Source organism: Parasteatoda tepidariorum, chromosome 8, assembly GCF_982258835.1.
Source record: "Parasteatoda tepidariorum strain Cologne lab strain chromosome 8, Ptep-v5.0, whole genome shotgun sequence".
Taxonomy (NCBI): Eukaryota; Metazoa; Arthropoda; class Arachnida; order Araneae; family Theridiidae; genus Parasteatoda; species Parasteatoda tepidariorum.
Window position 1 is genome coordinate 35,476,195 of NC_141762.1, and position 12,909 is coordinate 35,489,103.

Below are 12,909 nucleotides of genomic sequence, written 5' to 3' on the forward strand. Positions count from 1 at the left end.
TTTGGAAAAAAAAACTCAACTATTACTTTACTGAAGTCAAAATACCGAACCTGCCCCCACACTGCACCACATCCACCCGGCATTAATGCATCGATCCGTGATAACGAATCTTTAACAAATCGTACTGCCAGATATGCCCCAATGCCAGTAATATGCATCTAAGGACGCGCAAGATATGCTGATTCAGTCGTAGCAGAGGCTTTCCTAATGCAACTTGCATTCCCTTCCCTCTCAAGGATTTGCATGCATATTGAGCAGCTTCCAAACTAATCGACTGTATCGTATAGCCCTGGCTGGGGCTCTATCTGCACGCCCCCACCACGACCCCCTTTGTATACACCAATCGTTATGAGAGCTTCATTGCTTGTCCTTAGCTTAATGCACTGCGGGCCTTTAAGACCCTGTCCATATCACGTTTCGCCGGATCTTAGTCTGGCCGGACTAACTTATTCACCAAGTGTGTTCCGACGGTCCGGATGTCTCCGGAGAAACGGAGTACGGTAGTTTAATGTAACGCGTTGACAGACGAGAGTTTAATTGTGTGGCTGTGGTTGATGTTTAATAGACATCAGTGACGCTGTGTTATTATGTTTGTTGCTCATACAATTATAAAATCACATCTCATCTTTAGTTTAATTCTCCAATGACTGGGTTTTGTTTATTTCGTAATCAAAAGATTTTAATATTAAAAACGGAAATTTAAATAAAAAAATAGGGATTTATTAGATTTAATATTCGTTAAACTTACAAGATGGCAATATTAAAAGCGAACAGTAATTGAAATTTTTTATCCTGCTGTGCGAAATTTTTATTCCTGATAAATCACGCATTAGTAGCAAAGAATTTGGTTAAAAAAGTATGGTATACATTGTTGAAATCAGTCGAAAAATAAATACCAATCGCCACAATGCCAAAAAAATCCTCATCGATACCTAAATTTTAATTATAACCTGTTATTTTTAGACCCGAGTACCAAAATATATTCGAAAAGAGTACAAATCAAGAAAAAAAAGAGCAGAAAACATTTATTTTCTAATAATAATAATAAATAAATAAATAAAAAGAAAGATAAAAAAAACGATGGAAACAAGAAACGGTTATGCTGCTATCTAATTTTTCCTTTAAAAAAATATATCTTGGTCTTTAAACTTGCGAACTTAAGTGCATTCTGATTTGATTTTTTTTTCTACCAAGAACGTTTAATCACTATAATTTTTTTTTACCAAATTGTATTGTTTATATCAAATTTTGATTTAAAAGCTTAGTATTCAATGTATGTACATAAAAACGTAAGAAAGAAGCAATCCTTTTTTTTATGTACGTGTAGTTTTAAAATATGAGAAAAAAAATAGGAAAAAAAGCTATTGGTTTTAAAAAGATTTTTGTAGAGTAATAAAACGAGGCACTTTTTTTTAAAAAAATTGTCCGTTGATTCTAATTTTTTCTTCTTCATATATTCTTTTATTCTAAATTGGTGGACGTAGGCATTTTTTTAAAGAACACATTATACTTCCTTTTTTTTATTTAATTGATAATTTATTTGGTGTTCTTAATTTTCAACAAAACTCTAACAATCTATAAAAACAAATTTTAATTTATCAAAATAATATAACGCATATCGAAATAATAAAATCGTAATAAACCGTAAAGATAAGTACAGAATTTTTCAGAGCAAAAAGTACGCTTTAGGTAAAATATTTCAATGATATTAATGCAAAAAGAAACTTTTTCCAAACAATTTATAAAAAAATCTACAATAATTACTATTTCATCAAAGAAAAAACCTCACAAAAAATTATTCTGAAGAACAATGTTTACTTACTTCGTGTTCCATAATTATTCAAATAATGCAATTGTGAAAAGTTTGTCTTCTTAAACGGAATCAGACTCTTACAAACACATTCCAAAAAATCTTTTATTGTACCAAAGGAAAAAAGTATTTGAAGCCTCTGTTGGGTTAAAAATGGCAATACTTTAAACATTATCGACGGAACTTCCTTCCCATTCGAAAAGAAATTCAAAATAAATTTTCAAGAATAACATGCCTCTGTAAAAATCTTCAGAATTTATTTTAGAGAAATCTTGACATTTTCTTCATTCAGACCTCATTAATCACGGGGCTACTTGCTTCTGTTAAAAATAAAAATAATTAATTTCCCTTCGTTGAATAATTCCTCAATTTAATTTAAATTTCCCGAACTTACTTTCTTTAATCATTAAAATTTTTATCTGATTCTAGCCGTTTGTTTATTGAATTAGATTCTAAAAGCATTTTATTAGAAATTTAATTTGATTATTAATAATTTTCATAAAACTTTATAATATAAATTTTAAAGACCATTAACTGACATTTATATCATTTTAAAGAAGAATAATACATTAAATAAAATTGTTTGATAAATATATAATTAATAGAATATTAAAGGAATGATAATTAATTAATTTTATGAAACACTCAATTCATCTTTACTATTAATTTATTTTTAGTAATATACTTTATAATGTTTTTTGTTATAAAACTTATTACAAATATCTTATACATGTATGCTTTATTTGTGACACAAGCAAATATGAAGAAAAAAAATATTCTATTAAAACTGAGACAAGGTTATCTATGGAATAATCGTATAACTCTTAAAAGTAAAAAAATAATAATATATTTTTCGGAAAAAAATTAATGAAGTATCATCGTTATGAAGTAAATTAATGGAATTGTTAAGTATTTACTAATAAACGAATTTCAAGGAATACATAATTTATTGAACATTATAGAATACTTAATTATTCATATTACATTATCATTATTAATTCATATTTTATAATGCTTATCTACGTTCTAACTAATGACACTGAAAGTTCTTTATCCAAGCTTTTCGGAATAATTTTGTTTTATAATTTGGAAATATAAATTAATAAATCCTTTAAAAATGTCTAATAATATTATAAAAACAAATAAAAACTGAAAAAACTTAAAATAAAACTTTTAATTTTTAAGAATAACCTAGAATCTTTCATTAAAAATAAGAGCATTGTCAGACTTATGGGGAAAAAATTATCTACCTCATCAATTTTTCAGATAGCTTTAATTTTGATCGCTTTGTTAATCCTTCCAAATTATTGTGATAATTATGCGACAACGTGTTTTTGAAGTATTACGCTTAAAATATAGTCTAGGAAACCCGAAAGATTTCAATTTTTTGCATAATTTAAATATAAAAGATTTATGAAAGTTAACCGGCCTTAACTTTTGAATCAATCTTAAGCCATGTTATACGAAATTTAACTTCATTTTCATACATATGTAAATTAACATTTTTTTTAATCTCTCAAATTAGTGTCGTAAAAAAAGCGTTTTATTTTTCTGAAAAATGTTCATGAATGTTATAATTTTTAACTAGAACATCTATTCCTGTGATTCATTTTAATACCACCTACTGTAACCATATTCAATTTAATATTTATATTAGTATTTAAATTAAAAAATTTACTTTTAGAGTAAATTCTAACGGATTATTTCCCATCTACGTCATGTTCCTTGCTTTCATTGGAAAATAAAAGTATTTTCTTAAACTTCTAATCCAATACCGAAATTCGAACTTAATCAAATATTCTAATCACACTATTCAATCTTAATTACTATTAAATATAAAAGAGCTTTGCAATCTGCAAAAAAGCCGCCTGTCATACCACGAACTAAATCAAGTAAATCATCTCCCCGTTGCCAACTATCATAAGTAAGTAAATGGCATATTCTTTTTCCACTAAAGATCCGCAAAACGATCCTATTACTGTTACGTCATCAGTCGTCAGTAGAAACAAATGCACACCAATCATCCTTCCAGACCGTTGCCACTGATACAGTGCAAAACTTCCTTTCGTCTCTCACTTCGGATTCGTCTCATTATCAAGACAAACACGCTGCTCACAATGAGCCATTAGGATAAAGTGCGGTAAGCCACCATTAACGTCTGAAATACATCTTCATAACAAATGGTTATGGTCGGCCATCATAATGGTGAGATTTATGCAGAAAGTGCATCATACCGGCTTCTAGCTCTAATCTACATTGATTTCAGCTTTTCCAGGGAAACCTTAAATACTGATAGTCCCCCACCCCTTTCCTCATCTACCTCTCTCCGCCTTTCATCTGCCTTCTCCTATACAATACTCTACCTTTACCTGCGTATCATTGCTCTCAAGATTATTGAGTGAGTCGACAAGAAGGTAATTTACACGAATATTTTTTAAAGTCTGGCTTTTGTGCCCCGATATATAAGATTCGGGCTTTAATCTTGCAATGAAGTCGTTAAATAACAAAAATTGGTATAGGTTAAATAGACTTCAAAAAGGAAAATATCTCAAATTTTACAAATCATTACCATACTAAAAGCGTTTATACAGAAAATAGAAAGATAACTTGCACATAAAATGAATTAAAATTTACTAACTTCCTTAAACTACCGTTATGTAAAAAGAAATACACGTTTGTTCAGCATAACATGAAATATTGTTTTTAGTATAACACTAAAATTATTAATGATATCAATGATATCATAATGATAAATTCTTTCATCGAGAACAACGAAACATTGTGTTAAGAGTTAAAGAACAAGAATTGTTTAAAAAATATAACTTTAAAAACATCAGACACCCGGAAAACTTATATCAACTTATTACGAAACACTAATAACAACAGCTGTATCAACTTATAACCTCGAACAATATTAATGCAAACTGTCTAAAATTGAAGTAGTATATTTAATATTGTATGTTACGAGTAAAATACTCATAAAAATGTTTAAAAAATTTAAGTTTAAAACCTTTTCCGATAAAGGAATTTCCGATACACGAAAAACATACGGTATCAACTTATATCCTCGTACAATTTTAATCGAAACTTTCTAAAGTTGAATCTAGTATATTTAATATTGTACATTACGTGTAAAGTATATTTATAAAATATATTTATAAAATACACATAAAAATGGTTTAAAACTTTTTCCTATAAACGAAAAACATAAATTTAGTTCTGTATATTACATGCAAAATATATTAATAAAATACACCTAAAAAAATTTTTTTTTTAATTTTTTGAAACCTATTTTGATACAGGAATTTTTCAGCTAAATTTTAGGAGGAGGTGACTAATGTTGCAAATAACTTGGTATATTTAACAGTGTCAAGTGTTATATTGTCAAGTGTATATTTAACAGTGTTATATTACGCGTCAAATACATTTATAAAATACACATAGAAATGTGTAAAAAATCGTGTTCTAAAGCCTGTTTAACAGTGTTGTTTAACAGTGTATATTACGTGTCAAATACATTTATAAAATACACATAAAAATGTGTAAAAAATCGTGTTCTAAAGCCTGTTCCGATACGATAATTTATTTAGCTAAAATTTAGGAAAAAGCAGACCATAGAATTATTGTTACAAGTAATTTCTCACATCGTACTGAAACTATCCAAACTACAATAACCAAACACTAATCAGGCAACAACAAAAAAAAAAGAAACTATTAAACTGTCACATCTTTTCCCTTACAATAACTCCCTTTAATATTATGACCCAATAAAAGGACAGACAAACCGATCATATCAGCATTTACTTTTAATGGTTCTCCATAAACCCGTGAAATGAGAAAGATCGTTTAAAAAGAATACGTCAGTTCCTAATTGTCTATTTGTAAGGACGTGCCAGTCAATGCATGTTTCTCATTCGCCTCTTTAGATTTGGGTTTCATAAGCATTAGTGCATTTTCTTGTACTAAAACTCCAGCGTGTATAACGGAATCGACCAGGCCGCTTCAATTTGCTAAGTACAGTAATTTGACGCAAGCTTTATGGATGTAACCGAGCGGTAATTACTACGTGAGGCCAGCACGGTTTGCAGTTACGAAAACGTGCAGTGTGAATATTTTTGATGCCACTTGGAAGGCCGCGATGTGGCTTACATACGTGTCTTTTTCGAATAAATGTTTCAGAATGAAGGAAAGGTATTATTGATCAAGAAAGAAAATTACGAGTTTGTGAGGGGAAAATCAATTTTGAAAATCGTTTAAATTAAAAACGTGCTGCACAAATCAATTTCAGGGTAATTTAATGATTAGATACGTTTGTCCACGTCATTAAGCATTTTATTTTAAAACAAATAAGCTCTCTCATTTTTCTGTAATTTTTAATTTACAATAAAGCAAAATTTTTGTGAGCGATTTATGTGACCCATTTTTGTTGTAGCAATAAAATAAGAATGAAATAAAATAATTGATATAGTCCACTGTAAAAAATTACGATATAAAGTACCGGCACTTTGGGTACATCATCAAGTAAAATCCATGTTTAACATAAATATTATACCTTGATTTTCACAGTAATATTTATTTAATTAGAGTGATTCAATAACTTTACTGTAATTATTGCTGTGAAAATTACAGTATATCAGATGTTATAATCCGTAACATGTTTCAGTAAAAGAAGAGATTTTACCATAAAAAAGTATCTCACTCATGGTGCCGATACTTTTTACCGTAATTTGATTCGAAATTTTTTAAAGTGCAGTTTAATTAGTTATGTTTAATAGAAGAAACTTATTAAATATAATTATGGAATTATAGCATAAATGCCCCCTATGAAACATCTAAATGTATTTTTCACTAAATACTCATGAAAAATATTTTAACAAATACTTAAAAAATTTTAACAAAAACTTTTACATCAAGAGCAGGGAATAAATTGAAAAGTGTACACAAATTATTTTCGGTGTTGTGCAGTGTACATTTATGCTAAAATTGCGCAACAAAATTATTTGAGCAATTTATTCCTACATCTGATTTGACGTAATTTTTTTTTTATAATTTTGTAAGATATTTCATTTGTTTATGAAGAAATTAATTGAATTAGGGCATAAATCTTAACTATCTAAATGTTATACTTGGCATATATCCAAGCTTCATTCATGTAAGCCAAAAACATGATTTAGTTATTCCATTAAACATGGAGAAAAATGTTCTGGTGAAATCATCGTACTGTAAAATAAAAAAAAATTTTAAAAAACATTATTCTGGTTTATAAAACCCAAATATACGTTATTTAAACCATTAATTTGGTAATGTGTCCTTTCATATGGTCATGAAATATATATAAATATTTTCAAAACTATAGTTTCTATCACCATACATTTAGTAAAAAATACAAAACAGAAAAGTAAATTTAACCGAATAAATTGTTTTTATTCCATTCTCTATAGTAGCATGATAAAATTACCAAATTTTATCACGCTCACTAAATTTTATCACATATTACAGAAGCATATTTTATTGTTAATTATACCAAAATCACTACCAAAGCACTTCGGTAAAAATTACCGAGATTTATAGTATCCCCATAAAGCCAGAAGCACTTTAACTGTTACCATATTCTGATAATTTTAACTAATTTTTTTCATGAATTTAAAAAACCACAAATAAATGACTTAGAACATCATTTCCAAACTTTCATAATATATACACTGCAAAAAGTTCCGAATCAAATTGCAGTAAAAAGTACCGGCACTAAGAATGCCGGTTTTTTTTTTTTCTTTTTTTATCGTAAAATCCATTTCCATCGGAACATGCTGCGGAACAAAAAATGTGATATACCGTAATTTTTATGGCAATAATTATCATAAAATCACTGAATCACTTTTATTAAATAACTATTTCTGTAAAAATTACGGTATAATATATTACGGATGATGCAACCAAAGTGCCGGTACTTTATACCGTAATTTGTTCCAGATTATTTTGCCGTGCATTTGAAACAACAAATCTTTTTAAGTTTATAACCAATGCTATAAGCAAAATAATACTTTTTTAATGCTTTTTGCTCGAAAAAAATTTTTTCTATGTACTTTGTATTACTTTTAAGACTAAGTGCCTTTTAGCGTAACGATTCTTTCCAAAGACTCGTCCAGTTTCTTTACAGACTTCTTTACTTTTACACTCAATCGGATCTGGACCTGATCGCGTTTTAAAATAAATAGCTTACAAAAAAGCTCTGTCCTATATCTAAACATGTGTAATGACTCATGTGCAATCAGTCATCAGCAATGTTCTTTTTTCTAAGAATATTTCTTTTCCAGATCCACCCCAACAGTATAATATTTCTTTTTTAAAATGATGAACCATAACAAATGTTTTGAAATCTAAAATGTTTACAGAAGAGAAACTCAACATCGCCCACTATTATTTACCTTTATTTGATTTTTAAAAAAAACTTGCACATTTAGTGAGTCAATGCACGTGTGAACATAATGAATAGTAACAAATTGTGAAATGTTTTTTTTTATTATTTTGGTTCAAAATTATTTTTTTAAACCCTTTATATTTATTTTGTTTTTTAACCCGTTTTGTGTTGTCAACGCCAAAATCAGATTGAAAAACGGCATAAACACTTTTTTGAAACACTAATTCGTTTCTATGCATTTTGTTAATGCTGTAACGTAAGCGTCTGCATATTTACACTGGCAATACACATTGTTGGACTTTTTTAGGTTAAGTATTGACAGTTTATTTTTCCATATGTTAATTTTGAAAATAAAATAAATTGAGCCCGTTTTATATGAATATTATTATATAAATTAACAAGTTTTATTTAATAGTTTTAATTTCTTTATGGACTGAACCAATTGGGTAATTCGAAACAAAGTTTTTATTGTTGATAAATTTGAAACATGCTTTGTAAGATAACTAATTTCAAACGCTTACGTTTATTATTCTTTTCAAGTTGTTTTATGTATTATCATTTATATAGGAATAATTTAATTTAGGAGAACAAATTATAAAACTTTTATGGTTTCAAAACACAATAAATTAATTTTATTGCAAGGTAAATTACTTTGTTAATAAATATAAATTTCAAACTGTTCAATTAAGTTTTTTTAGTTTCAATGGAAGATATGAAACATGCAGTTTTTTACTTTCAATATCATAATATTTAGTTCTTTTACAATTGCAATAGACAGAGAAAAAAATCTCTGGCTAATAAAACCAAAATATACGGTATTTATACCATTTGGTACTTTTTCCGTTCATATGGTTACTTTTATAATACCTATTACCACTCATTAGAAAAAAAACACAAAACTGAAATGTAAATTTAACCGAATAAATTGTTTTTATGCCATGCTCTATGTTATAATGGTAAAATTATCACTTTTTGTCATATTTAACAAAATTTTCCTCGTTATAATACCATATTTTCGTATTTCATTGATAATATTACCAAAATCAATACCAAAGAACTTCGGTAAAAATTACCGAGCTTTTTTGTTTTCTTATATACACGGTAAATTTTATGACATTCTGGTAGTATTTTACACTATATACGATTCACTATATTTTCTTGCTTCTTTTATTTTTTCAGATGTACAAAGGCCACCCCAAAAATTTGCCATAGAACCTGCAGATAGGACTGCTATTGTAGGAAAACCGGCCGTCCTACCATGTCGAGTTCTGAATAAAGTTGGCACTCTGCAGTGGACGAGAGACGGTTTCGGTCTGGGTTCGGACCGAGAACTAAAAGGCTTCCCAAGATACACCATGGTCGGCAGTGACGATGAAGGCAAGTTAAATCAATTAATATCTTCATGATAGTTCTTAAAAACCAATCTACAGATTTAGTTGAGTTGAACTGCACCAATCTATACGTGCTGTAGTTACTAATAGCGACAATTATTTTTCCCTTTCATTCGCTACACCGTACAGCAAACCATTTTGTACGACACATCAAGTGAAAAAATTTTAAAAAAAATGATTGATACAGATTAACTACATCGTTCTGGAAACCATCTTGTACGACATAGCAAGTGAAAAATTAAAAAACAATCAATTGATACAGATTAACTACGCCGTATTGTAAACTATCTAGTACGACATAGCAAGTGAAAAATTAAAAAATCAACCAATTGATACAGATTAGCTACGTCGTTCTAAAAACCATATTGTCTGACATAAAAAGGCGAAAATTGAAAAACAACCAATTGATACAGATTTGCTACTTCGTACTGGAAACCATCTTACGACATAGCAATTGTTCAGTAATTTCAAATTGTTCAGAAATTGTTCAAATTGCTGTGAAAAATACCATGATTTCCTTGAAAGTCAGTAACATTTTTTTACGCATTGTGCTGCTATCTGGTGGAATTTTAGAAAATTTTGTACGGTATCTACCAGAGAGTAGATAAAAGAGGATCTTCGAATAAAGTGTAACTTATCACTATGCTGGCCCAAGTCCATCCGATTCGTAGTTCAAAATAATATTCTGGAAATTCTGCTTAGTGAATTTGAAGGGGAAAGTTAATAAATACTGTTTGATTTCTTTATGTAATTTTCGCCATGTCATGACCAGAATATTTTAAAACTGGTCCATGAATTTAAATAGTGTTTTGAGACCATTTGCACTAGCATTGGGGCATAAAAGGCATTTACAGTATTTGCCAGAGGGTAGTTGTATCAAATCTTTGGACAGATCTAGATGTGTATGCAAAAAAATTGTGAGAAATAGCTGTAGCTGATTATTGTGAAACAATTTTTACTGACCAGCAAAGTAATAAAACTATAAAAAAAGGTTTATTATTTATACGCATTTTTAATGTTTTTATTATATGAGGTAGATTTTTTTTGTCATTTTTAAAGAAATGTTGATAGAAAACGCAAATACCATAAATCTGAACAGAGCAAATTAAAAAATATTGATAATACCTACGAAAAAAATTCAAGATCTTGTTTCGCAGTTTTGTGAAGTAATGATCCATATCATTCGAACACTAACCCCATATATTTCTTTATGGTCACACGGAATAATCAAAAAGAATCATAGAATAATCTCACAGAATAATCAAAACAACTCTTGGAATTTATTTAGTCAAGTTTTCAATCCTCAAAAATTTCTTTTTTCTTATCACCAATACCCTTTGTTATATAGAACAATCAGACAAAATAAAAAGTAATCTAAAACAGCTCTATTTTCACATGCAAATCCATATATTCCAAATGCCTAGCCAATTTCGCTTCAAAGAAAAAAAATAATGGAAGAAACGTGAGAAAATCAAATAATATAATAGAAGTAAAATTGAAAAAAATGAGACAAGTTTAAGTGTTAAAGAAGAACAAGTTTCTTTTGAGACTCAAAGAAACCCTTTGTTTGTCTTCACAGCGAAAACGCTTTACTGATATTTCATGCGTCTAGCCAAAAAATCAAAAGTGTTGATTTCTCTGTCTGGTTTTGTCATATTCAGTCCGTATATTTACATTTCAAAGCTGAAATAATGTGTGCGATTTCCATATTTTCGAACCATAATTTTCTCCTTTGAACAAACTATTTTAAATATTGAAAACAACCTGATTCAAAACATAATGAAATTCTCTAATTTTTTGGGAAAAGTAATATTAGAGATGAACTTAATCCCTTTTTAATGCGAAACATAGATTTTTTTATGCCTCAGAAAATAATTAAACATTTTATGGGACTTATCACAGTTTGCTATGGGGCATTGGATCCAACAAACAAATCACAGTACAATGAAAAGCATTGTGGTGCACATTTCATGCTTTTTTTGTGTGTGTTATTAGAAATCTCAAAAAAAAGACATGGAAAATTCATTAAATTGAACTACACGGTAATTGATCACAATACAATGAAATCCGTTGTGATGATTTTTTTATGCTCTTTGTATGCGTGTGCTCGCATTATACATTTTGTGGGTAGACCACTCAAACCTCAAGAATTTTGTCCTAATTTTCATCACAATGCATGACTCCCATTTAAACTAAATTGTAAGAAATATTTTCATTAATTTAAAATTTTGTATGGACAGAATTTTGCTTACATTTTCTTTTATTTATTTAGTTTTTTGCAATTAAGAATCTTTGGTATTGACAATTAAAATTGGATTTGGAATTGACAATTAAGAATTTTATCTTAAATTAAAAAAGAGATTATATTCGTATGCTATTAAACACTCGTACTTATAAATCAACCATTCTATTGATTGACTTTTAATTCATCACTTATGGAAAATAGTAAATAAATAAACCATACTTTTTATCTCCATTCTGAAAAATTCTATCACTTGCGATGTCCATTTCTTACGGCCCTTTTACTGTTAGATTTATGATGGTGAACCTTTTTATTAAGGCGAGTGCTTGAAATGCTTACAGTAACAGATCTTTTTTTGTAGTTGCCAATTTTAAATATAAAAATAAAGCCTTTTTCACATTTTCCGATTAAAATGGCAAAATATGAACTCCGGATACCGCAACCGTAGTAGCCGGAGTTTTTTTTATCTGTCTGTTAAAAGTTACATATCCAAGTAATTTTGAGATAAAACGTTTTCACGCAAAAAAAAAATAGTTTAAAAAAGAAATTAATATAAATATCAGAAAAATAAATTTTAAAAAAATACTTAAGTTTTTAAATGGTTCCAAAGAGAAGCAAAGAAAAATCGATGTTATTCGTATTCTTCATGCCAGTCTTGGCTTTAGCAAACGATAAAATTCTTTTTTACTCCATTGAAGAATAAAAGTATATAACTGCACTTTTCAAAAAGGGGCGAAATTTTGGCAGATTAAATCCTTCTTATAAGCCATAAAAACAATTAAATTTGACGGGCTTGGCTAATAAATAACTAGAAAAAGCGCGAGATTTCTTGCAGCCAAACAATAAAAAGATTTTACTTGACTTGTCCGAGAATTGTTCAGAAATATAGTTTTGCGACTCAAAAAGCAGTTATATATTTTTACCTTTTCGTTGTTAAGTTTATTTTTCCAAATTTGATGTCATAAGCGATGATTTAGGTTTATATACATTAACGTACGTACTATTTCGTATCAAAATATAGACAAACTATTTCATAAAATCATTAACT

The 12,909-nt window shown here is 28.5% G+C and overlaps 1 protein-coding gene across 9 annotated transcripts in view; it reads left to right on the forward strand.

Moving 5' to 3' along the window:
• Positions 1-12,909, forward strand: part of LOC107440397 (irregular chiasm C-roughest protein) — a 441,495-nt gene that overhangs the window by 370,072 nt on the left and 58,514 nt on the right. For all 9 annotated transcript variants that reach the window (XM_071181523.2, XM_071181525.2, XM_043046457.3 and 6 more), the window contains one exon: positions 9,408-9,605. In XM_071181523.2, coding sequence (XP_071037624.1) covers positions 9,408-9,605 — 198 coding nt within the window. The remainder of the gene's footprint in view (positions 1-9,407; positions 9,606-12,909) is intronic.